General features: G+C 54.9%; 1 protein-coding gene and 1 long non-coding RNA gene across 11 annotated transcripts in view; one reads left to right on the top strand and one right to left on the bottom strand.

Annotated features, from left to right (window-relative positions):
• The window catches only part of Sulf2 (sulfatase 2), a 73,447-nt gene that overhangs the window by 29,269 nt on the left and 18,504 nt on the right, over positions 1-25,674 (bottom strand). For 9 of the 10 annotated variants that reach the window (XM_021637995.2, XM_060382816.1, XM_021637987.2 and 6 more), the window contains exons 2-3: positions 23,215-23,478; positions 9,613-9,852 (exon numbers count right to left, since the gene is read on the bottom strand). In XM_021637995.2, coding sequence (XP_021493670.1) covers positions 9,613-9,852; positions 23,215-23,389 — 415 coding nt within the window. In that variant the 5' untranslated portion in view covers positions 23,390-23,478. Of the gene's footprint in view, positions 1-9,612; positions 9,853-23,214; positions 23,479-23,836; positions 23,852-25,674 lie in introns of those variants that run through there. The other variant, XM_060382813.1, reaches the window with a different exon arrangement.
• LOC132653737 (uncharacterized) lies at positions 13,078-17,726 on the top strand. Its single transcript, XR_009591574.1, has 3 exons — positions 13,078-13,676; positions 14,087-14,213; positions 14,491-17,726. It is a non-coding gene; the product is annotated as an uncharacterized LOC132653737 (long non-coding RNA).

Raw genomic sequence — 25,674 nt, 5'->3', positions numbered from 1 at the left:
AGGCCCAGCCTGCCCCTCCCCCGGCGCTGCGCTTAGAAGGGCCACACCCCGAAGCTCTCTGGGAGTCCTCAGACTGTCCCTGCAGCCTCACAGCTCTGGCCACAGCACAGGTCCCGGCCAGGATCCTCTCTGCCATCCCTCTAAGCTTCTCTGTCTGGAGGTGGCCGGAGTCCCCTCCTCAGCCCTCCTGCCTCCTCCCTTCAACCTCCAGTCCCTCCTCCATGCTGGCGGAGACGGTTTTAAGCCAGGAATTTAGTTCCGCCACGCGTTCGCAAAACCCACCATCAGCTGCCTGTCACACTTGAGCAAAACCCAGAGTCTGTGTCAGCCCTGCAGACTCCCGGGTGACAGTCTCCTACCAGCTCCCGACCTCATTCCTCTCTCTCCCCTCAGCCTGGTGGTGCCCTTTCTTGCCCCAGGACCCTGCCTGGTGTTTCTCTGGGGAAGACCATCTCTACCGAGGATGCTTTGGGACCGTTCTTCACCTCTGCCGGAAGTTGGCTGGGTCAGGCCTGTGAGGCCTCTCCTTCCTGACTTACTTTCTTTATGGTATTGTCAGCAACTTAGAATTCTCCCCCCCCCTGTGACTGAATCTGAACATCAGCTCAAGAGGTGGGGAAAGGGCTCTTGTGTTGTTTCTTCTGCATCCTGTGTCTAGACAACAGCCCTGTGAGCAATCCTGTGAGAATTCATGCTGGTTTATTTTAAGCTCTAGCCAGCCTTCCCTACAACCCTGAGGGAAGGCTACACACTCCAGGGACAGGACCTGGGACCCAGTCACCAATATTTGAAATAGCAGCTGTGGTATCAGACCTGCCATCAGCAGGGATTCGGCCTGGACACAGCGTGGCACGAGGCGCACACACCTCGCACAGGTTATAACCACTTTGGTGTAACCGACTTCCTCTGTGACTCTGGGTGTATGGACTGCACGTGACTTCTGATCGTGCTGTTACAGGAAGTAGGTAGGCCTCCCTAGTCCTCTCTTTCTTATGGGAGCCATTTTGGATAATGGCTTTACCTGCTTTTCAACAAATACCAAACAGAAGGCGAGCAGGGCCAACAGTTCAGACCCCACCTCTGGCACCTGTAGTTCTAGAAGCTTTTGAACTGGTGACTTTGACCTGCTGTCAACAGGGTTCCTGGGGGTGGGGGCTCCTGATCTTGAGCAGCAGAGACAGCTCCCCTCACTAAGCTGGGGGAGCTGTGGTCCCCGGGACCAGAGCCACAAGAGAAGGCAGCCTTTGACAAAGTCCAGCCTGCGCTAACAAATACCACCTGTGATGTACCACAGGCCTGAAGTCTGCAGGGTTTTGGCAGACAGACACCGCCTGGGCTGAGGAGGCAGAAGTATGGTAAATAAACCCTGGATCCCACAGTCTCGGGCTGGGCCAGGCTCTTCTGAGAATTACAGCCAGCTCCGTTTCACTCGAGGCTGCCGCTCTCAAGGTTACTGCCTGGCTCACTGTGTTTGAATGGTGAACTGCCAGAGTGCAGGATAAATCAACTTAAATCAACTCAGTTACATTCTGGATGCCGACATGGGAGTGTTCTGAAATGACAGATGAGTGGATGCAAAGAGGAGGAGGAGGAGATGCCCTTCCAAGGAGCAGCGGGTGAGGGAGCAGAGGGTCAGAGGCTGCAGAAAAGCCTCCCTGGTTCAGAGACGCTTCTGCTGCCTTCTTTCTTTCTTTCTTTCTTTCTTTCTTTCTTTCTTTCTTTCTCTCTCTCTCTCTTTCCTCCCCTCCCTCCCTCCCTCCTTCCTTCTTCCCTCCCTCCCCGCTTTCCCCTCTTTTGAGACAGGGCCCCTTGTAGCCCAGTCTAGCCTGGAAATAGCTGTGCCACTGATAATGACCTTGAACTCCTGATCCTCCTGCCCCTACCTTCTGAGTCCTGGGATTACAGGCATGTGCCAGCATGCCTGGTTTATGAGGTGCTACGGGCTGAATCCAGAGCCCTCCACATAGTTCCAACAGAGCCACGTCCTCAGCCCCAGCCCATCACTGGGTTTCTGTGGCAGACGCCTGTTTTCTGTCTCTGCCCAGCCTTCAAGGGCTTGTCTTGGGACAACTGGGACCAAACAGGGAGTGCTAACCTCTCCCCAAGGAAGGGGGGGGGGTGCTGGAGAGTTCTCAGCAGCAGGGGAATGGGGGAACTGTGTTTTAGACAGAGACAAGTACTGAGGTTCCAGGGCAGGAATGGCTAAGGCAGCTTACCGGGGCCGAGGGCTGAGCCCGTTCCTTCTAGACTACTTTTTTTTTTCCCTCCCTACCTGCTTGTTCCTAGTGGGACCGTTGCTATGGAGAGAGCTTGGGCTGTGGACAAACCCCAGGGCACCAGGCCAAAGCTGGGCTGTGGGTGCAGGGGACCTGGAGAGGGGGCTGCTTGAGTTTCTAACTGAACGCAGGCTTCAGCCTCCCCTGCCCGACTCGGGCAGCTGTAGCAAATGACAGAGCCCATTCATTCCCCACAAACCTAGTTAGCTGGGAGGGAGGCTCCTCGCACAGGGGGAGGCTCTAAGGCTCGTGGAATCACTATCAGGATAAACTGGCCTTGAACTCTCAAATCCTGCCTCAGCTTTCTGGGTGCTGGGAATGCAGCTGTGTAGGCCCACGGCTTTAGAGGCAGTGATGGCCAAACCCAGGGCTTCCGGATCACTAAGCAAGTGTTCTCCTGATGGAGCTGTATTGTGGGTCCTTTTCTGCTCCTTTCCTTTTAATGTGTGTATATGCATGCCTGTGTGTGTGTGTGTGCGCGCGCGCAGGTTGATGTCAGGTCTCCTCCTTGATCACTCTCCAACTCACAAACTGAGGTGTCTCTCACATTCACCCGGAGCTCACTAGTTCTACCAGCCTGCTCCTGAGCCTTGCCTATAGATGGGCTCATGTCCCCCGACTTTCCCAGGATGCTGGGGATCTGACCCCAGTCCTTCACTTCCCCTCTCAGCCACCTTCCCAGCCCTCCACCCTCACTGCACAAGTACAGACTTGTAAAGAAGGCCAGATGGGACAGAGGGGGCGGGGGCAGAAAAGCCACCCGGGGCTTTACAGCAAGACTGGAGATCTATCAAGCACAGGCAATTCACATCTCCTCGGGGACCGTGACACTAATCAGACCCCTCAAAGCGGCTCTCAGAGGCACCTCACCAATGGCCCCTCCCAATCATAACCAGTGTGTAAGCTTCCCTCATTTCCTCCCAAAAGGAATCCACAGTCGAAAAAAAAAATTTTTTCCCTATGCCCGTCACCTCCCGAAATCGAAAGACCGCTAGAACAGCAATCTCCAAGGAAAAGAAAAGCCGGGAGGTTGATAACAAAGGGAGGTTTCGATAGGACACTTCCCTCGCACATCCGTCAAGGAGACACGGGGTGGCAGTCAGGTGCCAGCAAGGAGGCAGATTCCCTGTCAGGATGCCAGCTCAGGCATGGTTACCAGCTCGGGCTGGTGGGCGCGTGACATTTGCAATTCAAATACGGGCTGCTACTGCCATCATGGATGGGATTTTTCAGAAAGAAGGACGAACTCTTGGAAAAGTTTTGCATTCAATTATAACATCCTTTCCTGTGAGGTCTAATGCTGGGAAATTTTGAGCATATTAGAACTCTGCCAAAAAAAAAACCCCACACACCAAAACCCCCAAAAAACAACCCGAGTGCGCTCTTTCTCACATACAGGCACAGTCACACTTCCTTATTTATATCAAAACACGCTCAGGTTCAAGACTCAGAACAAGAGCATAAAATAATGCAGGCAGACGCATGACTTGGCGGGAAGTGTGGAAGTCTTGTGGGCACATGGCAGCCTGGTCCTACCACTCCCCTTGCTCCAGGAAGCAGCCAGCCTCCTGCCTCTCCGCGTCCATGGACTTGACCCATAGGGGGTGCTGTGCTTCCTTGAGAAAAAGGCTTGCAACTGTGTGACCTGGAGCCTAACTGGGCTCCCTCCAACCTGGTGTGAGTTGGCCTCGTGCCTGCAGAGTTAAAACCCAGTGCGCAGGCGTGCAGGCATACAGCTATGGTCCCAGCACCGGGGAGGGACTAGTGGGGACACGGCAAGTTCAAGGCCAGCCTGCCTAAAAAGAAGACCTTGCCTCGGACATCAAACAAGAGAGGTAGCAGGCTTTGGGCTCGGAAGCCCTTCTCCTTCCATCCCACCTTTAGTGAAGTCAGGCATGAGGGTGGTCCTGGAAGGGAGCACAGCCGCCCGTGGGAGATGAACACGAGAGCCATACTGTGACATTCCAGATACGTGCCCTCATCCCCGGCCCCTGCGGTGATTGCTCTCAACTGCTGAGCCATTTTGGTTTTGGTCAGAGGCTCTCAACCTGTGCGTCATGACCCCTTTGACAAACCTCTGCCTCCAAAAATATTTACGTGACGGTTCCTAAGAGAAGCAAAATTACAGCTGTGAGGCAGCAACGAGATAATTGTATGGGTGGGTGGGATGACACGAGGAACTGTGTTAAAGGGTCACTCACGGCATTGGAAAGGTTGAGAACCACTGTTTTAAGTGGTTTCATGGAGCCCCGGCTAGTCTCAGACTTACTACATAGACAAGGACGAGCTTGAACGCCTGCTCCTCCTGCCTCCACCTCCTGTGAGATTACAGATGTGTGCCATCATGCTTAGCTCAGTGAAAAGACACTGACCTGGCATTGAGGTGGCAGGGGAAGCTGGACCTTCAGTGGGCTCTATGACCCAGGCACAGCCCAGACCACACACTCAGAGACAAGTGCCTCAAGGGAGGTCCCTACGGCTGGAACCCAGACCCCAGGGGGCAGATGGGGACTCCCGCTGTTACCCGTAAGGGTGAGGAGCAGGTGGGCGGGCGAGGTGCAGCTGGACGAGGGAAGAAGGGCGCTGTGTGTGTGTGCACACACTCGAGTGTGTCCGTGCGTGCTGGTGTGCGCTCAGGGGGAAAGGAAGCCGGCAGCAGACGAGCAGAAGGAAGGCCAAGGGCAGAGAAGGCTGCCATTGTGAAGGCAGGGACAGCTGCACCAGACAAGCGTCCAGGGCAGCTGAAGTCTCCCCTGTGTGTGCAGAAGGATGAAAGGGGAGAAGCGATGGATGTGGGGGGAGAGGAAGAGATGGGGCCCGCTGCTGTGGGGAGCCATCCACGCGCCCACCGTGGGCCGGGCTCCCTTGGGCCTGGGAGACACAGGAGGGAACTCAGCACAAACTTGGCAGTTCTAGAGGCCAGGCAGTCCCCAAGCCAGGTGGGAGAAAGGGCCAGAACAAGAGCTAGAGGCAGCAAGAACCAGGGCAGGGAGCATAGGCTGGGGGAGGGTAACAACACGGAAGACTGGACAAACAGGCAGATCCCTGCTGGGTGGAGTTAGGGCTCTGAGAGAATATGAGTAAGGAGATGACTGGGCTGTTCAGAAGGGTCCTCTGAGGAGAGGACATGGAACACAGACCCGAGGGAAAATAATACAAGCAAGCTATGAGTTTCGAAGGTGCCTCTGAAGCAGCGGTTCTCAACCTTCCTAACGCTGCGACCCTTGAAAACAGCTCCTCGTGCTGCGGTGACCCCCAACCATAAAATTACTGTTGTTGCTACTTCATAACTGTAATTTTGCTACTTTTATGAATCATAACGTAAATAGCTGTGCTCTGTGATGGTCTCAGGCAACCCCTCCCCAAGGGGTCATGACCCACAGGTTGAGAACCACTGCTGTAGAGGAAAAAGCCGTGACAAGGTCCTGAGGTGTGTGTCTAATCCACGGGAAGCAACAGGAAGGCGCCCCTGTGAGAGGGTTCCATGGGAGTGACCGACAGGGGTGGAGCAGGCCAAGAGAAGCTGGAAAGGAGGGGCAGCCCCTGGGGACCCTGTGGCAGCTGTGTGTGGGGTCCCCATCCCTAATGGGGGGGGCCTGTGTAGAAGGACAGCACAGGGGTTTTGACGAGACCGCACTGCTTGCTGTGGGGGGTGGGGCGGGTGGGAAAGGGTCAGGAAGGACAGAGCAGCCTGGGAGGAGGGACTCAGGAAGAATGATGGGTTTGTTGACGGACTGATGGTGACAGGAAGGGGAAAAAGTCAAGCACGGCTGAGTGAATGGGAAGTTGGAAGTGGCATGGGGGAGCCTGTTCCAAGCCCCAAAGAGGGGAGTGACAAAGCTTAAGAGGTCAGGCTGGGTGGGCATGGTAGGTTTGACATGTGGGGACCCCAGGAGAGATGTCAGTGGGCAGCTGGACATGGTCTGATGGGGCTAACGGCAGGACAGGGAGGTAGGAGAGAGGGGTGGTCACCTTCATGACTCAGGGCCCCTTCAGGGAAAGCAAGCCACAGGCACACGTCCACACACATGCCTGCCTTCACGTAGCAGTGACCGTCAGGGTGCCTGGTGCCGGCACCCCGCCCCCACATGAGGGCCCCTTGTCATGACCCCTTGGGGAGGGGTAGGTATCAGGGCACCTCGGCTACAGTGTGGTGGCCACCCACGGTGAGGGACAGAATCTAAGTCCTCAGCTGGTGTCCTTCCCTAGCTCTGCGTGAGAAGAGTGCCAAGAACTGGGGTGCACAGCACAGTCTGAAAACGGCACCCCACGGGGAGTCTAGAAAGAACCTGAACTTCTAATGAATGGCCTGTTCTCAGTTCCCCGGGGAACATTCCAGAACATGTAGGCGGGGTACAGAGGGTACACCACCATCTCCAGCGAAGTCTAGGGGGCAGGGAACCATGGGCTGTGGGCCTCAGATGACTGGCCGGAGGGAGAGGGCCTCAGCTGGCATCTAACTGGTAGAAAGTGCTGGAAAAGGCTCTTTATCCCCCACAGAGCGGAGTCAGGAAACCTGAGATTGGCACCCCAGTCCCTCTGGCTCTCCCACCTCCCCCTGCGTCCCATCAGGGATGCAGGGGCCAAGAACACGAGCACGCTCACGTCCCCCAGCGCAGCCAGGGCTCTTGATGGCTCTCGTGGGTCGAGGGGGCCAGGTACATGGGAAAACAACAAACGGGGTGTGCGTGCACACAGGAGCCATATCCAAAAACTTCCATCGACTGGTGGATATGCATTCTGCTGAAAGCCAGCACCCCTGGCTTCTCTCTACCCTTGTCTGTCCCTCACAAACAGGGACAGCGCAGATGAGGAAGCGGACGACGACTGACCAGCGTGCCCGCTGCTAATCTTTTAAGAGAGGCGGGATGTGAACTTAACTGACCACTGTGCGGGTGGCAAACAATAAGCCAGCGTCTGGGCCCAGTTCCCATTTTTTGTTTTGTTTTGTTTTTGAATCCCTTAGTGTTGGGAAATTACAGGTGTGCAGTCCTGGGCCAGCCAGCATTCTTTTCTTTCCCCTCCTGTCCCACTCCCTCCCTCCCTCCCTTCCTTTCTTCATCCTCTCCTGGCTATCCTCAAACTCAGTATGTAGTAGAGGCTGACTTTGAACTCCTGCTCCTCTGGCCTTCATCACAACGGGAGCTTGCAGTACCAAGCCTGGCTATAGCTTTTTTTTTTTTTTTTTTAATCTGGCTCCATTAGCAGCCAGATGCACTATGGGTTTTGGCATCCATCTCTCTCACCGTCTGGATTCAAGGGCATAACTAACAGAAATGGTTAAGAACGGTGGCTGTGATTGAGCGTCCCTACCCCCAGGATCTGTTTTCAGTGGTACAAGGACCTACCCAGAGTAAAGACTTCAGTTCCCAGGCTCCTTTGTAGCCACGTGTACCCACGCACGTTTCTCACCAATGGAAATAAGTGCCTGATCTGAGGACTAGCTCCCCGGTCAAGGCTACCCAGGCAGCAAAGGATGTAGACTGAGCCACAAGCAGCAGATACCGTCACTCCCTCGGCCAGACTTAACTCAGCTCACTTCCCTGGACAGTCACACGGATGTAGGGTTTGACCTGACTCATAACCAGGCTAGGACAACTGACTTTCTGTCCCTGGGGCTCACACGTGTACCCCCAAAACGAACACATGCCATACAAATATTGCTGATGAAGGGCATCCCCAGCCTGTATTTTATGTTTCATTTTGAGGTGACCTTGAACTGGCGATCCCCCTGCATCAGCATTCCAGCAGCTGGGATGACAAGCCTGGTTTGGCGACGGTCTACTTTGACAGTGGTTCCTTTTCTTTGCTGCTGCTCCCCGTGTGACTCTGACAGGGACTGTCACTCCATCACAAGCCCCCTACCATTGTGGGGTTAATAACTCCCCTTCTGTTTGACAGGCTGCCCCGACAGCTCTGAGTTCCCATGGCCTCAGTTTCTGTTTTGATCATGCCACGGACGTCTCATCTCACGACTCTGCCACCCTTTGTTGGGGTGTATGGTCTTTCTACCTTCCAGGCGACTGGCCTGATGAAGACTTTTGGGGGCCTCACTCATCTGTTTCCATATTTACATTTCAGCCAGCGCTGTCTAGGGCATGTGAGCCACACCTGGCCACAGAGACTTCTTTGGCCCCAAGGCCTTTGCGTTTTGTTTTGTTTTGTTTTTTAATTTGTATTTTTCAAAATTGAGAGATTTCACTTTAAAAAGTTTAAATGTAGAGACATTTGAGGGTTTTGGCTTTGAGTTGGTGCGGGTATCATTTCTAGCCTTAACTGGCAGTTGCATCTTCCAATAGGAGCTACCACCCTGCTATATCCCCGCCTATCCCAATTCCAGCACCGCCCGGGACCTCCCAACCACCTAAAGCACTGGCCCACGGAGACCTCTATCTGCTTTCTGCAGAGACCCAAACCCTCAGGGTCGGTGCCTCCACACTTAGGTGTGACGACTCGCCCATTGGGAGGGGCCAGTTTTTACAGCTGAACCGCTTCGGGGAGGAAACAGCTCCACCCACTCCCACCGGGCATCTGAGAGGCTGCTGAGCCCCATGGATGGTTACAGGGGAGCCTGGCCCTCCCTCACTCCCCCTCAAAACAATATCACGCCATTAAGAGAGGCAAGTCCCACATCTGAGCCATATTATCTGGTTTCACAACTGCCCAGGCTGCTTGCCAAGGTAGGGGAGTGTTTTTCTGTTTTTTGTTTTTTTTTTTTTTTAATTCAAGCAAGTTCAGTGAGTTGAGTCTGGAGGCTTTGGCAAGGGCGAGGTGGCTGGGCTGCCTCGACCTCAGGCACCAGCCCAGCGAGCGGCCTTCTGAACTCACCACAGTACCTCCGACACCTCCCACATCAATTTTAGGCAACAAGGACATCCTGCCACTGACACCCACAGCAGTTCGGTCAAAGGTCGCTCACCATGGCAACCCCTTCGTCATCCTGGTTACTCCCACAGTGGACTGCTGAGTCCCCCATGTCTGTCTGCTCCCCTCCGCCTCCAACCTCCATGTTCCGTAACCTTCGCTTCATGCGGAGGGTCTCGGTCAATGAAACCGTCCTGAACAGCTTTAAAAACAGAAGCCTCACCCCCATGCGGGGCTGGCTATCTTGTGACCTCCCTGTCAGAGAATCCACAATCTCCCCAGTCTCTCCACCTTCCAAAACCCCAGTGTCTTTGAAAAGGTCGCTTTCTGAACCCACTGTAGACACACCTGCTTTGTGCGCACAGAAACGGACGTGGAGCTTCGACTTATCTCGGGGACCCAGTGCAAAGCGGGCGTCACACCCTGAACTCACGGAGGGCCCAAGAGGCCACCTCCCCAGCCCGATCCTCACCTGTCCGGTAGCCCGTGCTGTTGAGGTACACAGCGAAGGTGCGGCTCTCGTGCTGCGCCTGCCAGGAGGGCGAGGAGCAGTTCTCGTTGTTGGTGTAGGTGTTGTGATTGTGGACGTACTTGCCGGTGAGGATGGAGGAGCGAGAGGGGCAGCACATGGGTGTGGTCACGAAGGCGTTGATGAAGTGGGCCCCGCCCTGCTCCATGATCCGCCTCGTCTTGTTCATCACCTGCATGGAGCCTGCAACACAGGGTAGCGGTGAGTCACGTGGCCCACGGGGGTGGGGGGACCATCTCAGGGGGCTTCCAGCCTTGAGCCTGGAGTGACAGGTAGGCCTAGGGAATCGATGGGTTGGCATGGGCCAGGACCACCCCCGCCCCAACCCAACAAGGCAGGCCCTGGTCTTGGTCCAGCCAGACACTCACACTGCGTACAGACCTGCTTTTTAATACCTTGCAGATTCAAACTCTATTCGGTACATAAACAGAGTGGCTTTTCTGTGGGGTGTTAATATACACAGATTTTTTTTTTTTTTTTTTAAGCAGTCACAAATGCAGACAGGATTAGGCTTTGTTTTGTTTGGAAGTTTCCCAAGAGCCCTAGCCGGTCTCTCCGACACTCGAGGCCCCATCCATGTTGCCTCCTTAATCCATCTGGAGTCCGTACCCCACCCTCCCCTCAAAGCCAACCTATCTGCCTAAGCCCATCTTTTCTGGAGAGCTCCTAGGCCTCTGATCCCCCTAAACCTGTGCTATTGGCCCTTATGCCCCACCAAGCAGTGGGGGTTCAGCCCTGGCTGTTCTGGTTCAGCAAAGGTGACACAGGAGAGAAGGAGATAAGTGTGTGTGAGGCCTACTGGATGGGGCCTGGGACCTCACTCGCAGCACACGGCATACAACGGCAGTGTGGAGAGACAGTGTCAAACTGCACGCTGAGGCAAACACGAATGACCTTCCCTTCCTTCGGTGGCCAGGGTAAGCTTCTCCTTTGGGGCAGGATCTCACTATGTAACCCAGGATGGCCTGGAACTCACAGACAACCACCTGCCTTTGCTTCTCAGGTACCATCATGTCCATCTCAATTCACATATCTCTATTTATTTATCTATTTATCGTGTGTGTGTAAACTCCTGCATGCCATGGCATGTATGCGGAGATCAAAAGGTTACTTGATGGGGCTGCTTCTCTCCTTCCACCAAGTGGGTCCTGGGAATCAAACTCAAGTTCTCAGGCTCTGAGGAGCCATCTTGCTGCCACCCCTCACAGTCCCTTTGAAACAGGGTCTCACTATCAGCAGAGGCTGGCCTCAAATTCTCCTGCCTCACCGCCTACACTTAAAATGGCTCCCCGAGGTGGGTCCTAAATCCACTGACAAGTACCCATGAGGAAGTCAGACGAGAAGACACCCCAAGGACACAGGTACCATCTCAATGACCCCCTGACTTTGGACTTCCGGCCTGGGGGAACCACAAAAAGAACACTTCTGTTGTTTTAGGCCCAGGGGTTCATAGTAACAAGTCAGGGACCTTGGCGGAAGCCTACACAGGGTTGGCAGGGCAGGTTCCTACCCTAGAGCTATGCTCCTGTCATCTCCCAGCAACTTCTTAGAGACAAGACAGCAGGGTCCATGACTGCCGTAATTACTAACACACGGGCTGGGCGTCTTGCTCTGCACACATGATATGCAAAGTTAGTTTTTAGGGTGTCCTTTTCTGAACAGGAAGTTTAGCTGAGACACTTGTTGACTGGTGAGGCCACACAGTGGGGGGAAGGTAGCAGATGAGAACTCAGACCCAGATTGTCCAGGGCAGGAGCAGGGCAGTGATGTCACCTTCACCAAGGCCTGGTGATGGCGTCCTGGGCAAGTGCGGAGTCCCCATGCCTTTGACCGACTCTTCGCTTCAACAAGGGCCCCTTGGGGACAGAAATGTTCTCTTATCATGACATCGATGGGGATGCCACCCCAGAGATGCCCATTTGGGTGGCACCGGGGGAATGTGCTGTCCACACCTGTTCATACACAGGGACAAGTGATCCTAACTGGCTTTCTCTCCTTGCAGCAAGAGTGGGCCTCTCCTTTGGGCGGCATGAGCCTGTTCATTATAACATGGCTCTGCCTGGTGGTATAGCACCAGATGCAGTTGTGATTACAACTGGGGAGGGGACAGAAGCCTAGAGTCTGGCAAATGCCACAGTGCAAGCCAGACTCTTCCACCCTGGATGCTGCCTGGCTGTCTGCTGATACCTAGCATGCCACACCCAGAGTCAAGCTCTGGAAGGCCCTCCTGCCCTTCAGCTACTCAGACAGCATCTGGCTGCTCCCAGGGCCAGCATCTGAACGCTGTACCATCTGCCCAGCCACTGCTTTCTGCAGCATACACACACCAGGGGACCTCTCGAGCTCCTTTCGGGCAGGCAAAAAAACCCTCTCCCCAGGACAAGGCCCACTGCTTGGTTGACACCCCCAAGGGGTCATTAAAGCACCACTTTCGCTTTAATCCCTCGTCACCATTTATGCAGCCGCAGGAAATCTACTTTGTCCTCACACCCACTAGGCGCCCCAGCTCTGTTCTTCCCTCTTTATGGAATATGATTCCCAGCACCCATGCAGCTGTACACAGACACATATAGACACAAATACAGACAGACAGGCAACACACACACACACACACACACACACACACTCACACACACACACACACTCACACTCACACACACACACACACACACATACACACACACATACACACACACACACACACACAGTTCTCCCAAAGGTTCCCAGTGGCACCATCTTGGCTATGTGCTCCCCTCCCTGGCCCACTGTTTGACACCTCTTCCTTGGTTTGGGCTGGTGGCCCCACACTGCTGTCTCCCACCTGCATCCTGTCTGTCGTCCCCACTGCCCGGGGGACCACCTCATAGTTGCTTCCGCATTCTTTTTCTTACATGGATCCCTTGTGCTATGGGGACAGACCCTCTACATGGTCGGAAGACCTCCAGGGATAGAACAGAACAGCTGGTGCCAGGTGTTCCGCCTCTCAACCTCTGGGCACCCAAGCTGGCTCCCCAAAGCCGTCAGAACCCCCTCTAGAGGCTCAGGAAAATACCTGAAGAGCCACAAAGCCAGGGCCGTCTCCGTTTTAGGGCTGAAAGCTCAGGCTTCCACCTCCTCCCCTGGGAGCGCCATGTCCTCACCCTGCTTGGCAGCTGCCACCGGGGGAAGAGCTGGGGGCAGTCGGTTACAGGAGTCTAGTTCTCAGGGCCAGAATGACAGCTGGGTCTGTGTGGAAAAGCACAACACACCGTGCCTCCCGTGCAGACAGTGACCCACTTTACTGAGAGGGCCCCAGTGTCGGGCTATAAAGCCCACTTCTGTAATGTGAAAACACATGACCTAATGGCTCAGAGGGCTAACAGCCCCTGGCCAGGAAGACGCAGCCACACACAGGGAAGGGGGCCAGCTTCACGTGAAGCAGCCAGCCAACCCAAACTTGGTGTGTCCAACACAAATCTGGGGACATAGAGACAAAAACAGGCTTGGTTTCTCCCTGTGACCAAACCTTCCCACCACACAGGGCCAGGGTGAAGTTAACCCGACATCTTTTGGTGTGATTCTGATGGGCAGACTCCCCTCCCCCACAGCGGGACTCAAACTTCAGGGCTCCAAACCCCCTGCCTGCCAGACATCCACACAGCCTGCAACTGCTCACCCTTCTTGTAAATGCTGCAAAGGGACCCCTAGCATACCACCTGTGTGATGCGTGCGTGTATATGTGTGTATGTGTGTCTGCTCATGCATGTGGGTTCTCAGGCACGCGGAAGTCTGAGATGAATGACTGGTGTCTCCCTCAATTGCTCCCCACCTTATCTTTTCACGCAGGGTCTCTCATTGAACTCAAAGATCACTGATTGTCTACTGAGCAATGGAGAATCTGCTGTCTCTGCTTCTCCTTCCCCTCCCTCCATCTTCCTGAACTAGGGTTCCAGACAGGAATAACTGTGCCACGCCTGCCTTTTCACATGGGCGCTTGGGATCTGAACTCGGGTCCTCAGGCTTAAATGGTAGGCACCTTACCAACTGAGCCATCTCCTTGGCTGTCTGTGTCCTTATTTGATAAAACCCTTCAATCTCTGCTCCGTGGAAGCAAAATCATGGATGGAATGCCCTCACTGCCTATTTCCAGTGCAATGGGTTTGCAAGCAGTAGAATCAAGGTGTCCTGGGCCGGGGTGGAGATCAGTTGGTAGAGAACTGAGCACGTGAAAGCCCTGTTCCACCTCCAGGCACAGCGACTCGTGCCTGGGATCTCCTCAGCTGAGGGAGGCCGGAAGCTCAGAGGCCACCCTCGGCTACGAAGGAAGTCCGCATACATGCACAGAACACCAGTGTTTGTTGATCTAGCACGTGGGATTGTCTGTCTCTGGCAGCACTGGTGTCAGAACATGCTGGATTGCTTGTGTTTATTTTTACAGCGTTGATGACAGAATTGAGGCCTTTGAACATTCTAGACAAGAGATCTGCACAGGGCCCCAGCCCCAGCTTCACTGGCTCTTGTAAAGACCTGAGTCAGAGCAACAGGTGTCTCTGGGGACTTATCAGGTATGGAGGACTGACTGCCTTCCCTTCCTATGTGTGCACACGTACAGGTGGACCCACCTGGGTGTGGAGGCCAGAGGTCTATGCTGGGAGTCCTCAGCCGCTCTCCAACTTGTCTCTCCTGGAACCCGGGGCTTGCCAATGTGGGTAGCTGGCCAAGTGAGCCCCGGGGAGCCTCTCGTCTCCTCCGCTCTCCAGCACTGCCTGGCTCTTAGGTATGTCCTGGGGATGGTCTTCATGCTTGTGTGCCGAACACAACTGAACCATCTTCCCTCCCCAGGGGCTTTCAGGACCGAAAACACGAGCCGACTCCTGCCATTCCTGGTGCTGAAACAGTTCCTGTCTGGTTCCTTCCCCAGAGGCCCGCTGCCCAGGGTAGGGGAGGGGCGCATGCCACCTCGTGGAATAAACTCCTGAGGCTCTCTGGGATGGATACTTAAGGAGACAATCCTGGCCTATGCTTGCTTGCTTTACATCGTGGGGAAACAGAGTTTTTGAGGGTGGGGCCGCCTTGGGAAAGTGGTGGGAGGTAGGCCAGTGTGGGGTACAAACACAGTCAGAGCCAGGAGCCTCAGAGTCTTGACGCTAATCTGCATGTGAGCAGCCCAGCTCTTGCCTGGACTGCTGTGGCGGGAGCTTACGTCATCTTCTGCGCTGTGTTCTCCCCTCCGCAGTCAGAGAGCAATTTCTAACAGATCAGGAACCCTCCTACAGATACCTGCCTCATTCAGAGTAAAAGGCAAAGTCCACTGTGCTGGCTGATTCTGTGTGTCAACTTGGCACGAAGCCTGAGTCAATAGAGAGGAAGGAGTCTCAGTTGAGGAAACGCCTCCACGAGATCCAGCGGCAAGGCATTTTCTCAATTCCTGATTGAAAGGGGGAGGGTCCAGCCCACTGTGGGTGGAGCCATCCCTGGGCTGGTGGTCCTGGGTTCTATAAGCAAGCAGCTGAGCAAGCCATGAGGAGCAAGCCAGTAAGCAGCACCCCTCCATGGTCTCTGCATCAATTCCTGCCTTCAGGTTCCCACCGGGCTCGAGTTCTTGTTCCCACTTCTGTTGGTGATGAACAGTGATGTGGGGGTATAAGCCAAATGAACCCTTTCCTCCACAACTTGCTTTTCACTTCCCCTCAGGACCTGTGCCCCAGCTGCCATCGATCCAACCCTCATCACATTCACGGTTCTTCAGACAGGATCTCCTCGGAGGCTCCCGCTGGCTGGCCCTAAGATCGCTGTATGCCCTACTTATCTCCACTGACTGGAGGAAGGGTTATCTTTGCCGAGTTACTTCAAAGTTTCCAAGCGCTGGCTCTCGGGCCTGAGCACAGGCTGACAGAGGGTGTGCCTCCACGCCCACGGCCTTCAGTCTCCGTTTTTATCCAGCGCAGAACGCTCCAGAGGGAACCTTTGGACAAGGACACCCCTCCCTGTGGAGACCACAGTCAGGCTGCCCAAGTGCTCAGGCCTGTCTTCCCAGTGTCTGAAGGACATGGCTTCCCACCCGGGATCGGAAAAAACAGGACATTTTCCTGGAATATCATGGTGGCGTCTAGGGCGCTTGACTTTTTGACATCCTCAATACAAATGCTTGCTCCTGATCATGAGCAGCTGTTGCTACCATGAAGGAGTCATGGTTCCAGGGGCTGCCAGGGTGGCTCAGTGGTTAAAGTGCCGGCCATTCAAGCATGAAGATCTGAGTTCCATTCCCACATAAAAAAAGCCAGGGTGGTGTTCCTATCATCTCAGCAATGGTGTGTGGTGGTAGAGGTGGTAGGAGGATCAGGAGTTCAGGCATCCTTAGCTGCATGGCAAGCTGGAGGCCTGCCTGGGCTATTCGAGTGACACAGCTTCAAAAAGCGAACCAACCAACCAGAGCAGAACCGGGGATGTGGGGCCGTGGTAAGGCACCATCCCCAGCATGTTCAAATCCCAGCATCACATGAGACACTGCTGAAGTGTTAAGGAAACTGAAGTGATGGCTAACTTTCTTGACGGGCCTGTGGGTACCGAGGGACCTCCTTCAGGACCACCCGCCCACTTGACATTTCCTGTCCAGCAATGGCCTGGACCGGGGCAGGCTGAGGCTAGAAAAGACCACAGCATGCACTTTCCACCTGACCAGTGCTACTCCTGAGAGGTACCAATAACCATGTGGAAGGGACCGTTTTCTTGCACCCAAAGACCCCAGAGTGCAGAAGGGGACGAAAGGCCGTAAGCCCAGGTCAAGGGCAAGAAGTGCCTGTGTCCTGACCTATCTTGAGGTCACAACATTGCTAGTGATGGTGGTGGTCATGCGGCAGCCTTTACCTAGCTTTGGGTGTTTCTGGAATGCCTACGTGGAAAAGGGATCTTCCTGTAGGTTGGCTTCCCCCAGAAACACCTATTTAACAACTACTTTGGGAAAGGAGATGTCCCAGAATAGCTCTGTCCCCAGCAGGGGGTGAGAGAGAGGCCTGGGGGACAAGCAGCAGCAGCAGCAGCAGCCGCAGCCAGAGGCAACATCTGGACAGAGCGGGGAAACTGGGGTTCATAGTGCACGAGATGCGGTCAGCTCCAGACTCTCAGGGGCCAGGTAAAAGCCACAGGATCCCGGGACCAGCATCTCCGATGTGGGCTCCCGGCTGATGGTTTTAAAGCGAACCCTTCTGACTGTGGAGAATTGCAAAATCAAGCTGGTGCTACACGCCCCCAAATCAATCAGGCAGATGCCCAGGAGACCCAGCTGAACTCAGCTGTTGAATACTAGGATGAAATCTGGAGGCATGCCGTCCATTTCTCCTTCATCATCTCCTGGCTCTGCTGTGGAGGCTTCTGGGAGAAAACCCCAACGGGTATCCATCAGTGGTAGAAGGAGACTGAAAGACCCCAGGAGGAGTACAGCAGGCAGCGTGTGAATGTGGAATTACGCATGACTGGTCCCTGCCCTCTGAGAGCCTGCTCACACGCGAACACTGATACAGAGCGATCTTGCCACACCAGGGACTATGTAAGGACATAGTGCCTGCTGGTGCTGCCCCACGTTTTGGGGGAGGGAGGCGTCACAGAGTCAGTTACTCGGTCACTGAGATCAACAGAGCTGCGAAGCAGGTTTGTCTGTGAGAAGCCCGCATCCTATCTGCGGCTGGCTAGTTTTATGTCAACTTAACACACGCTAGAGTCATTTGGGAAGAGGGAGCAGCAACTGAGAAAATACCCCCCACCAGACTGGCCTGTGAGCAAACCTGTGGAACGTTTTATGGACTGATGATTGATGTGGGAGGGCCCAGCCCACTGTGGGTGGTGTCATCCCTAGCTGGTAGTCCTGGTTCCTATAAGGCTGTAGGCTAAGCAAGCCGGGGAATCAAGCCAGTAAGCATCGTTCCTCCTTGACTTCTGCTTCAGTTCCTGCCTCTGCTTCCTGGAATGATGGACTACAAGCTTTAAGATGAAATAAACTCTTCCCTCCCCAAGCTGAATTTGGCTGAAGTGTTTTATTAGCACAGTGATAGAAAGTCTAGCTAAGGGGACTGGAGAGATGGCTCAGAGATTAAGAACACTGGCTGTTCTTCCAAAGGTCCTGAGTTCAATTCCCAGCAACCGCATGGTGGCTCCTAACCATCTATAATGAGATCTGGTGCCCTCTACTGGTGCGCAGGGACACATGCAGTCAGAACACTGTCTACATAATAAATAAGTAAATCTCCAGCTAAGATATCACTGCTCTTCCTCTAGCCCAGTCTTTGCACAAAGAACCACGACTGGTCTGACTCAGGTGGTCTGAGACCTTCCTCCCCCCCACCCCGCCCTCTGCACCAACTGCCTGCTGTAACTGCTCTGCCTAGCACAATGTATTGCCTACCCAGAAGCAGAACTGTGGTCCACCGGGGTCCTCCCTCAGCCACCTGCTCTGCATCGCCAGCACCCCATCTGATCAGCCCAACCTGGTCCCCCAGCTTCACCCTTTCATCCTCAAACCAGGCCCTCCTTGGCCACAATTAGGATCTCTGCAAGCAGGACTCCTGGTACCTGACCTGCTCCGGGCATGGCCATGGATCTTGGGCCTCACCCCAAGATCTTGACCCTCTTGCATGGCTCTCCTGGGTCCACACATTTCCCATGTCGTGTGCCCTTACTCCCCAGCCCGAACGGTAACCTCCAAGGTCCCGGTTGAGACTGCGTGCCACAGGGCCCTGCCCCTGCCGCCCTGCCCATGCGGGAAGCCACTCCCACTCACTGTTAGAGGTGCTGACCCTTGCCTTCGTCCTGTTTCGGCTCCCACCCCAGCTGCCCACCACCACCTGCTTCCCTTTCTTCCTTCTCAGTGGGTCTAACTCTGCCTCACAGTGGAGCTAGCCCACAATTGACTCTCTTGTGACTAGTATACAGCCAGCCCCGTCACCTCTGACCTCTGTATCCTTTTGTCCCCGGAGTGGCCAGCACCAACAAGCTCCTACACAACTCGTTTTGGCTCCTGGGAGGTCCTGGCAGGAGATCAGAGAAGGAAATCGAGGCTTGGATCTGAATTCTCCCCCTTCCTCCCTGTGGTGTGGGCAGAGGGCATGACAGTATCGGGTGGCTCCCCATCCAGGTTGCAGTGACTGCCCTGAGGGCACAGCACCATCCCTGGAGCTTTCTTCACACCTGTTCACACCCTCTCGAGGAAGCTAAGCCCTCCCTGACTTGACTGTGCAAGACTACCCAGGTCCCCTGTGACGGCCGAGGTGCGGTTCAAGGACTGGACCTAATTTACACTTTTATCCTCTTTGCCATTTACCCTTTGCTTCCCGTTGCCAGGCACGTGGCTGTGACAGCTGGAGCTCCGGCAGCTGTTCTGAAGCACAAGGTGGCCTTGAGGACAGATGTTACACAGCGGGGATACAGAGCGGAAAGCTGGAGACATCTAGCCAAGGGACACTTTGATGTTACCGCCCCGACGCGACACACCAACCTCCAGACATTTTTATGTGACGAAGACGTGATGCTTGCTAAGTTTCACTTTCTCTTCCAAGCAGCCAAGCCTGATTCCGGCGCTTTCTAGAATTCAAGTGAATCTGCCACCCCCTCTCCCTGCCCCCAACACCCATGTTGTTGAATAAAGCCGAAGTCTCCGAGGAATGCGCTTGGCAGTTTGAACCCAGGGCGGGCCATTCCCGAGATAACCTGCATCCACACGCCTGCCTTCCTTCCGCCCCGGTGAGTGGCAGCTGGAATGTTGAGAATGGATGTCAGTGTGGATAAAGTTGCCCTGAACGGCTGCCTGGAATCTGGGTGCGTCGTCCTGGGCTGCCTGCCATCTGGCCCCCACGAGAACTTGGGGTTTCCAAGCCATCTCTTGCTTGTTGGCCGGCAGCAAAGGGTGCAGTTTCCTCATTTCCCAGATGGAACATGGAAAATGGGGCTGCCAAGCCCCTCTTTCAAGGGCCTGCTTTGCACATGAAGTGGTCCTCAGCATCTCAGCCAGGAAGGTGCCCACAAGCTGAGGAGCTGACCCCGCCCCGCCTTCCTCATTATACGCCTGACCCCCAGAAATCAAGCCTCACTTTCAACTTCAGACTCCACCATGGCTGTCTATGGAGTGGCTCTTTCCTTGCCACATCTCGTGAGCACTGAGCACCCCCAATGACTTATCGCGACAGCTTTGCAGTCCCAGATCTCAGAGCTGGTCTCCACTGGTCTCCCTCCTGATCTTGCCAGCTCTGCCTCTCAGCCACCAGCACCTCCCTCCTGCACAACTGCAAAAGAGCATTCACTGGGCTCCTCCTGTACCAGGACAGTGTAGACTCCCCACCTGACACCTGCCTCTTTACGTGCTCAGCCACTTCTCCACATACCGAAGTGTAAATCAGACTGTTCCCCCTCTCTGCTCAGTGTTATCCTGGTCTCCTTCTTCCTCAGAGAGCTTATTTCCTCCCCCTGGTTCAGAGCCTCATGCCCTAGCATGACCCAAGCTAGCCTCCCTGGCCCTCAGACTTCCCACTTCCTGCCCTGGATCACGCTACTGCCACTCTGTCAGCCTGCTGCGAATGCCTCTGCCTCAGACCCTTTGCACCCACTGTTACTGCTGTTTGAATGTTCACAGGATTTCCCTTGATATGTTCCCTGGCCTTTCTGGATGCAACATCCCCTTAATCAATGAGATCACCCTGGATAAAGTTGCCGGGTCCCCTTCCCTCATTGCTTGACTTCTGTCCCTTGCTTTGTTCTTACTACTGTCGCATGCCATATGCTGGGTGAGTGGCTTTTTTGTTGTTGTTGTTTTAGATTTGGTCTTTTGAGACAGGATCTCTCTGTGTAGCCCTGACTGTCCTGGAACTCATTGTATAGAGCAGGCTGGCCTTGAACTCAGAGATCTGCCCACCTCTGCCTCCCAAGTGCTGGGATTAAAGGTGTGTGCCACTACTGTCTGGCTCATATGCTGTGTGTTTTCTGTGCTAGAATGCATGCCCCGAGTCAGGCTAGATTCTTCTTTGTTTGTTGCTCGGTACTGTTTGTCTAACAATAGGTACTCAGTGGATGATGACTCAAGGGGCAAGTGTGGTGCCCACATGTGGGAGAGTCCCGAGTGACCCTTGACTTGAAGGTCAGCTTTCCTTCAGGGAAGCCTGCCCAGCTCCCCTCAATCCCAGGCCAGGTCGTTGCCAGGCTTTGTAACGGCCACGCTGGCTGCACTGGGCTTCATCGGAAGTGCTCATACACACTTAATGAGCTGTCTGAAGACAGAGCCAGCTTGGAGGAAGGTAGGGGCGAGAGCCACATGTGACAGGTGACATCTGGAGGGGCACTCCTGGAGCCACGTGCGCCAGAAGCTCCAAAACACTTCAACTTTTTTATTTTCACACCCAAATTCCTGCTTCCCACACTGCTCCAGTTGTGTTCCAGGAAGTCACTTGTAATTGGAAGAGGCAAGACCGATGGGCTGGGTCTGTGCCTGTGTGATTTCGTGTTGTTTTTGAGACACAGTCTCTTTATGTAGCCCAGGCTGGCCTGGAACTTGTGATCCTCCTGCCCCCACCTCCTGAGTGCTGAGGTGACAGGCACACACTGCTATGTCTGCTTCACTCATGAGTTGTTGTGTCTGATGTGACGCCTGTCACCACAGCAGTGGCGCCTCTGACAGTACCACGTGGCTGACCTTTGCTACTTATAAGGCTACCTAACAGCTCTGGTTCAGACTATGAGTGACTCCCCCAGGGCTCTCAGAGACCAGCTGAGGCCTGGAGATATCCTGAAGTTGGCCTTTCTCTAATTGACTTGGCCAGTGCTGGCAGAACCCAGCATTCCCTCAGGTTCCCTGGCCACATCACGGCATGTGACAGGACTGTGCTGTCATGGCTAAGTCAATCCCGCTGTCCTGCTGATATTCTCATATGCCTTCAGCGACTGCCTCACTGCTCTACAGACAGACAAACCAGGCGCTCCCTCACAGAGAGGCTCTGAGAACCCAGCACCCAACACTCCCAAGTGACAACCAGGGAACGGCAGGCGTTCCAGAAAAGCAAGGTGAACAGAAACGGCAACCACGAGACAGAATGAGCCCCTCTTCTCACTGGGTCCTGATGAGAGTGGACAGCTGTCCCCACCTGGGACTGGAAGGAAGCTCAAGATTAGCTCTGCCGAGAGGCCTCTAGCCAAAGGCCCTCCGGAGCTGCCTCACAGACGAGCACAAAATAGCAGCCGATGAATTTTTCAGGACCACCCTCGGCTTGCCGGTGGTGGCCAACTGTGAGATAATGTGCCGGGCTTTTTGGGTGCATGCATTATTGATCCGGGTCTGTCTGGTTTATAAAAAGCCCGCCAGTTCCCCAACTACCTACATCTCACCCCATTCCTCACCGAGGCGCAGTTTTGTTTGCCTAGGATACGGTGTGGAAGGAGGAGACAGGCTGGTGGGCATCGTTCTCTGTCATCCAGGGCTGCGGGCGGGAGCTGTCACGGCCCGGAATCCGTGAGGGTGTCCTGTCCCCGCTGACTGGCTCTCTGAAATTTACATTTCAGAACACTCACTCTTGGGAGCAAAGATGCGCAGCTGCGGATCCTGCCAGGGACGGTGCTTGCGACAGTTAAGCATCAACGTGGACACTCTCTGGACAGCCCCACCACCCATCCCGGGAACCGGCTGAGCAGAACAGGGGTGAAGGCCACTGGTTCTAGGTTCCAATCCTGTTTCAACACACATTAGCTGTGCAACCCAGACACATGGTTTAATGTCTCTGTGCCTCAGTTTCTCCACTGGTAAGATGCCGGGGGTGGAGGTGGGGGTGGGGATGGGTCTCGATTTACAGTCAGCCGTGGTTTATTCTCCCTGCTTCATCTCATCCATGGATCCCTGATTTGTTTGCTTTTACTGGTTTGAGAAGAGTCGGGTCCAAGGTTGTGATGTGACTCTCTCTTAGCTGGGTCACACAGCTGGGAGCAAAGGCATTGTCCTGAAAGTCTGAATTTACTCACTGCTGGTTCAGGTCCCGAGCCCGTGCACCCACCTATATACAGCTTGGCCTCTGGCCAACTGAGTCTGAGCCTTCTCCATCTTGCTCCCAGGGGAGCCCTCTGTTCCTGCTCTTGCCCCTGATCTCATCAGCACAGCAGAGGGTTCCTGTGGGATTTCAAGGGAGGCCACAGCCCCCCCAACCTGTTTCACTAAGAATGACACTCAATCTGGGTGTGGTGTCTCATGCCTGTCACTCCAATACTCAGGTAGCTGTGGCAGGAGGATCCTGGGTTCAAGGCCAACCTGGGCTATGGCAAGATTTTGTCTCAAAACAATCCCCCCAATCCAATATCCCTCTGTTCCCTAGCTGTGGCCATATGCTTCTTGGGCCTGGTCCCAGCGGCTCTACTTTGCTTTTCATCAATGTTGCACCCTTTGTCAGCATGGTGTTCCCTCTGCCAGCAGCCGCCCCCCCCCCCCGCACCCTCCGGACCTCACAGAACAAACACTTGCTGTTTTTGTTAAACTGAGAGGCCGTGTGGGGTGCCTTGGGTGCCCTGACCCCAGTGCCAGCCTCCAGAGTCAGCTCGGCCACTCACCCAGCTCCACGTCCTGGTCATCCGTGAGCACCAAGATGATGTTGGGCCGGATGTTCCTCCGGTCCCTCTGGAAGCGGCCCTTCAGACGGGGGTGAGACAGGAAAGCTGAGCTGCCAGCCAGCAGGGAGAGGAGAGCGGTGGACAGCAGCCATAGTGGCAGGCCCGGAGGTGCCATTGGCGTGGCTGGCTGCTCCGCTTCTTCCCGGAGGCAGAGGCTGAGGTGGTGTCTTGTGGCTGGGATTCCTTTCCCTCTCCCCTCAGGATCTGAAGGATGAAAGGTGGGAGTCAGTGCTGACATCACAGTTGCCCCTGCTGGGCTGGCATGCTGCCTTGCACAAGGAAGGGCCAGTGTGGGCCCACGGTCTGGAATGGCGTGAACACAGCACGGCTAAGCTAGAGAAGTGTTTGCAATTGACTCAGGGGCAGCAGAACTGTCCACAGGGGCGCCCCTGGAGGATAGTGGAGATGCCCTAACAGACAAGAGCCTGGCTCTGACTACCTGCCTACACGGACACAGAAGGTGACAAGCCTCACCCTCAGCCCCACCCTTCCCTTCCAGGCCCAGTAGCAGATGGTTTGGGTCACTGGGATGCTTTGGGCTGTGTGGCCATAGGTTCCTCACCCCTCTTCGACTGTTGTCCTCACACACAAATAGAGGAACCCCAGTTTCTCCTCGGCCAAGCTAAAGGGCCGTGTGTGCAAGGCCCTTGTCCCCCATCCCACAGCTGGGCGAAAGGGTTTCTGTCAGACTGAACTTGCAGAGTAAACACAATAAAAAGGCAAGGGGGAGGGACTGTCAGTTCCACATTGGCCTCAGTCAACCTTGACCCCAGATGGACTATCTCCAGCAAAGGTGGGTGAGGGAGGTGTGGGTGAGGGAGGTGGGGATGGGGTTGTGCTGCCTGCGGTGGCATTCATCGTCATCATCTCCTCACCTGCCCTAGAGCTGTAAAAGTACCCCAGGGCGTTTCATCCCTCAGGCCAGCTGGAGGGAACTTCCTAAAAGCAGATCACCTGACTCAGCAGGGCCCTGACTGTGGTGACAGTGACTCAAATCATAGGGCCCAAAGTGGGGGAGGAGCCCCTGCTTCTGGTGGCGCCTGCTCAAGGCCCTGGCTGGTCTCAGTTGCAAGCTCCCTTGCTCCGACCTTCTCCTTTTACCACAACCTCTCACCTACCTCTTCCCTTTCCCCCCAAATGCTCTCCCACCCCCACTGGCTTCTTTCTGGACAGGATGGGCCATTTCTACCCCGAGACTTTTTGACACTGGCCTTTTGTAATCACTGTAAGCATTTTGCCTTAGTAGGATGGGCTCAGTCTGCCCTGCCAAGTCTAGGCACTGATGTCACCTCCTCAGACAGGCTCGCTCTGGCCCCCATCCAAGCGCTCGATGTTTTATCACCTGTTCGACTTCCCTCAATCAATCACCACCTCACCTCGAAAGGATCTGATTTACTTCACCCATCCACACACAGCCCCACCCCCATCCCCCACACGGGAGGGGCAGAGGGGCTTGTGTTGTCACAGCTCTGGTCCCCTGTGCCTTGGGCAGTGCCTGATGAAAAGAAATAGGAACTAGAGGAGCGGAGAGTCTGAGAAACTGTGAGTTCTGCACACTGGGGGAAGGTAGGCTCTACATGGCACACCCTGGGTCACCCCTATGCTTCTCCAGACACTTCTGAGGGTCGTGGCCCCTGCCAGGAGGAACTAGCTACACTGGTTCTCTGGATGGTGCCATCATTAAAGAGGCTCCGGGGAGGCTCACCCTCTTTTTGTTTTCCAGAAAGGGTTTCTCGATGTAGCCTTGACTATCCTAGAACTCACTCTGTAGACCCGGCTGGACTCGAACTCAGAGCTCCACCTGCCCCTGCCTCCCAAGTGCTGAGACCAAAGGCATGCACCACCACTCCCAGCCTCTTGATCTCCTCGCATGGCCCAGGGCCTGCTTCTACCTCTGGAAGCCATCTGAGTACTCAGTTCCCCATCTGCTGCCACAGTTCCGATGGGGCCACATGGGGCCCTCCCTCCTCTTGTCCCTGCTGAGCTGGCGGAGGTCTCCTGACCCCTATGCCCATGGCCACCTTCCCCACTGTGCTGTGACTACCTAGTTCCAACCCAGGTGCTGACGGGGGCAGTGTCCACAGAGCTGGGGAGAGAGTCATGGCACCAGGCCATTGAGGACACAGTCGGAAGCCTGGCATGCCCGCTGAAGGTGACACCCAAGAGGGCAGACACTGGCTACCTCGGCCCCCTGCCAGGTTAAAACCCACATCTGCCTCCAGACAGAGCCCATGCGGTGGCCTTTCTGATCGAACTTGAGCAACAGCTAAGACTTTCGAGTTCCTTGTCTAGTCCCTTAAGACTGCTGTGCCTCAGTTTCCCCATCCGATAACTGGGGGTGAGAGATGAAACAGATCACCCAGAGGTTGAAGCAGAGCTTTCACACTGTCGTGTGGACAA

The sequence above is a fragment of the Meriones unguiculatus genome, chromosome 4, assembly GCF_030254825.1.
Source record: "Meriones unguiculatus strain TT.TT164.6M chromosome 4, Bangor_MerUng_6.1, whole genome shotgun sequence".
In the NCBI taxonomy this organism is placed as follows: Eukaryota; Metazoa; Chordata; class Mammalia; order Rodentia; family Muridae; genus Meriones; species Meriones unguiculatus.
This window is presented reverse-complemented; position numbering and strand designations above follow the sequence as displayed.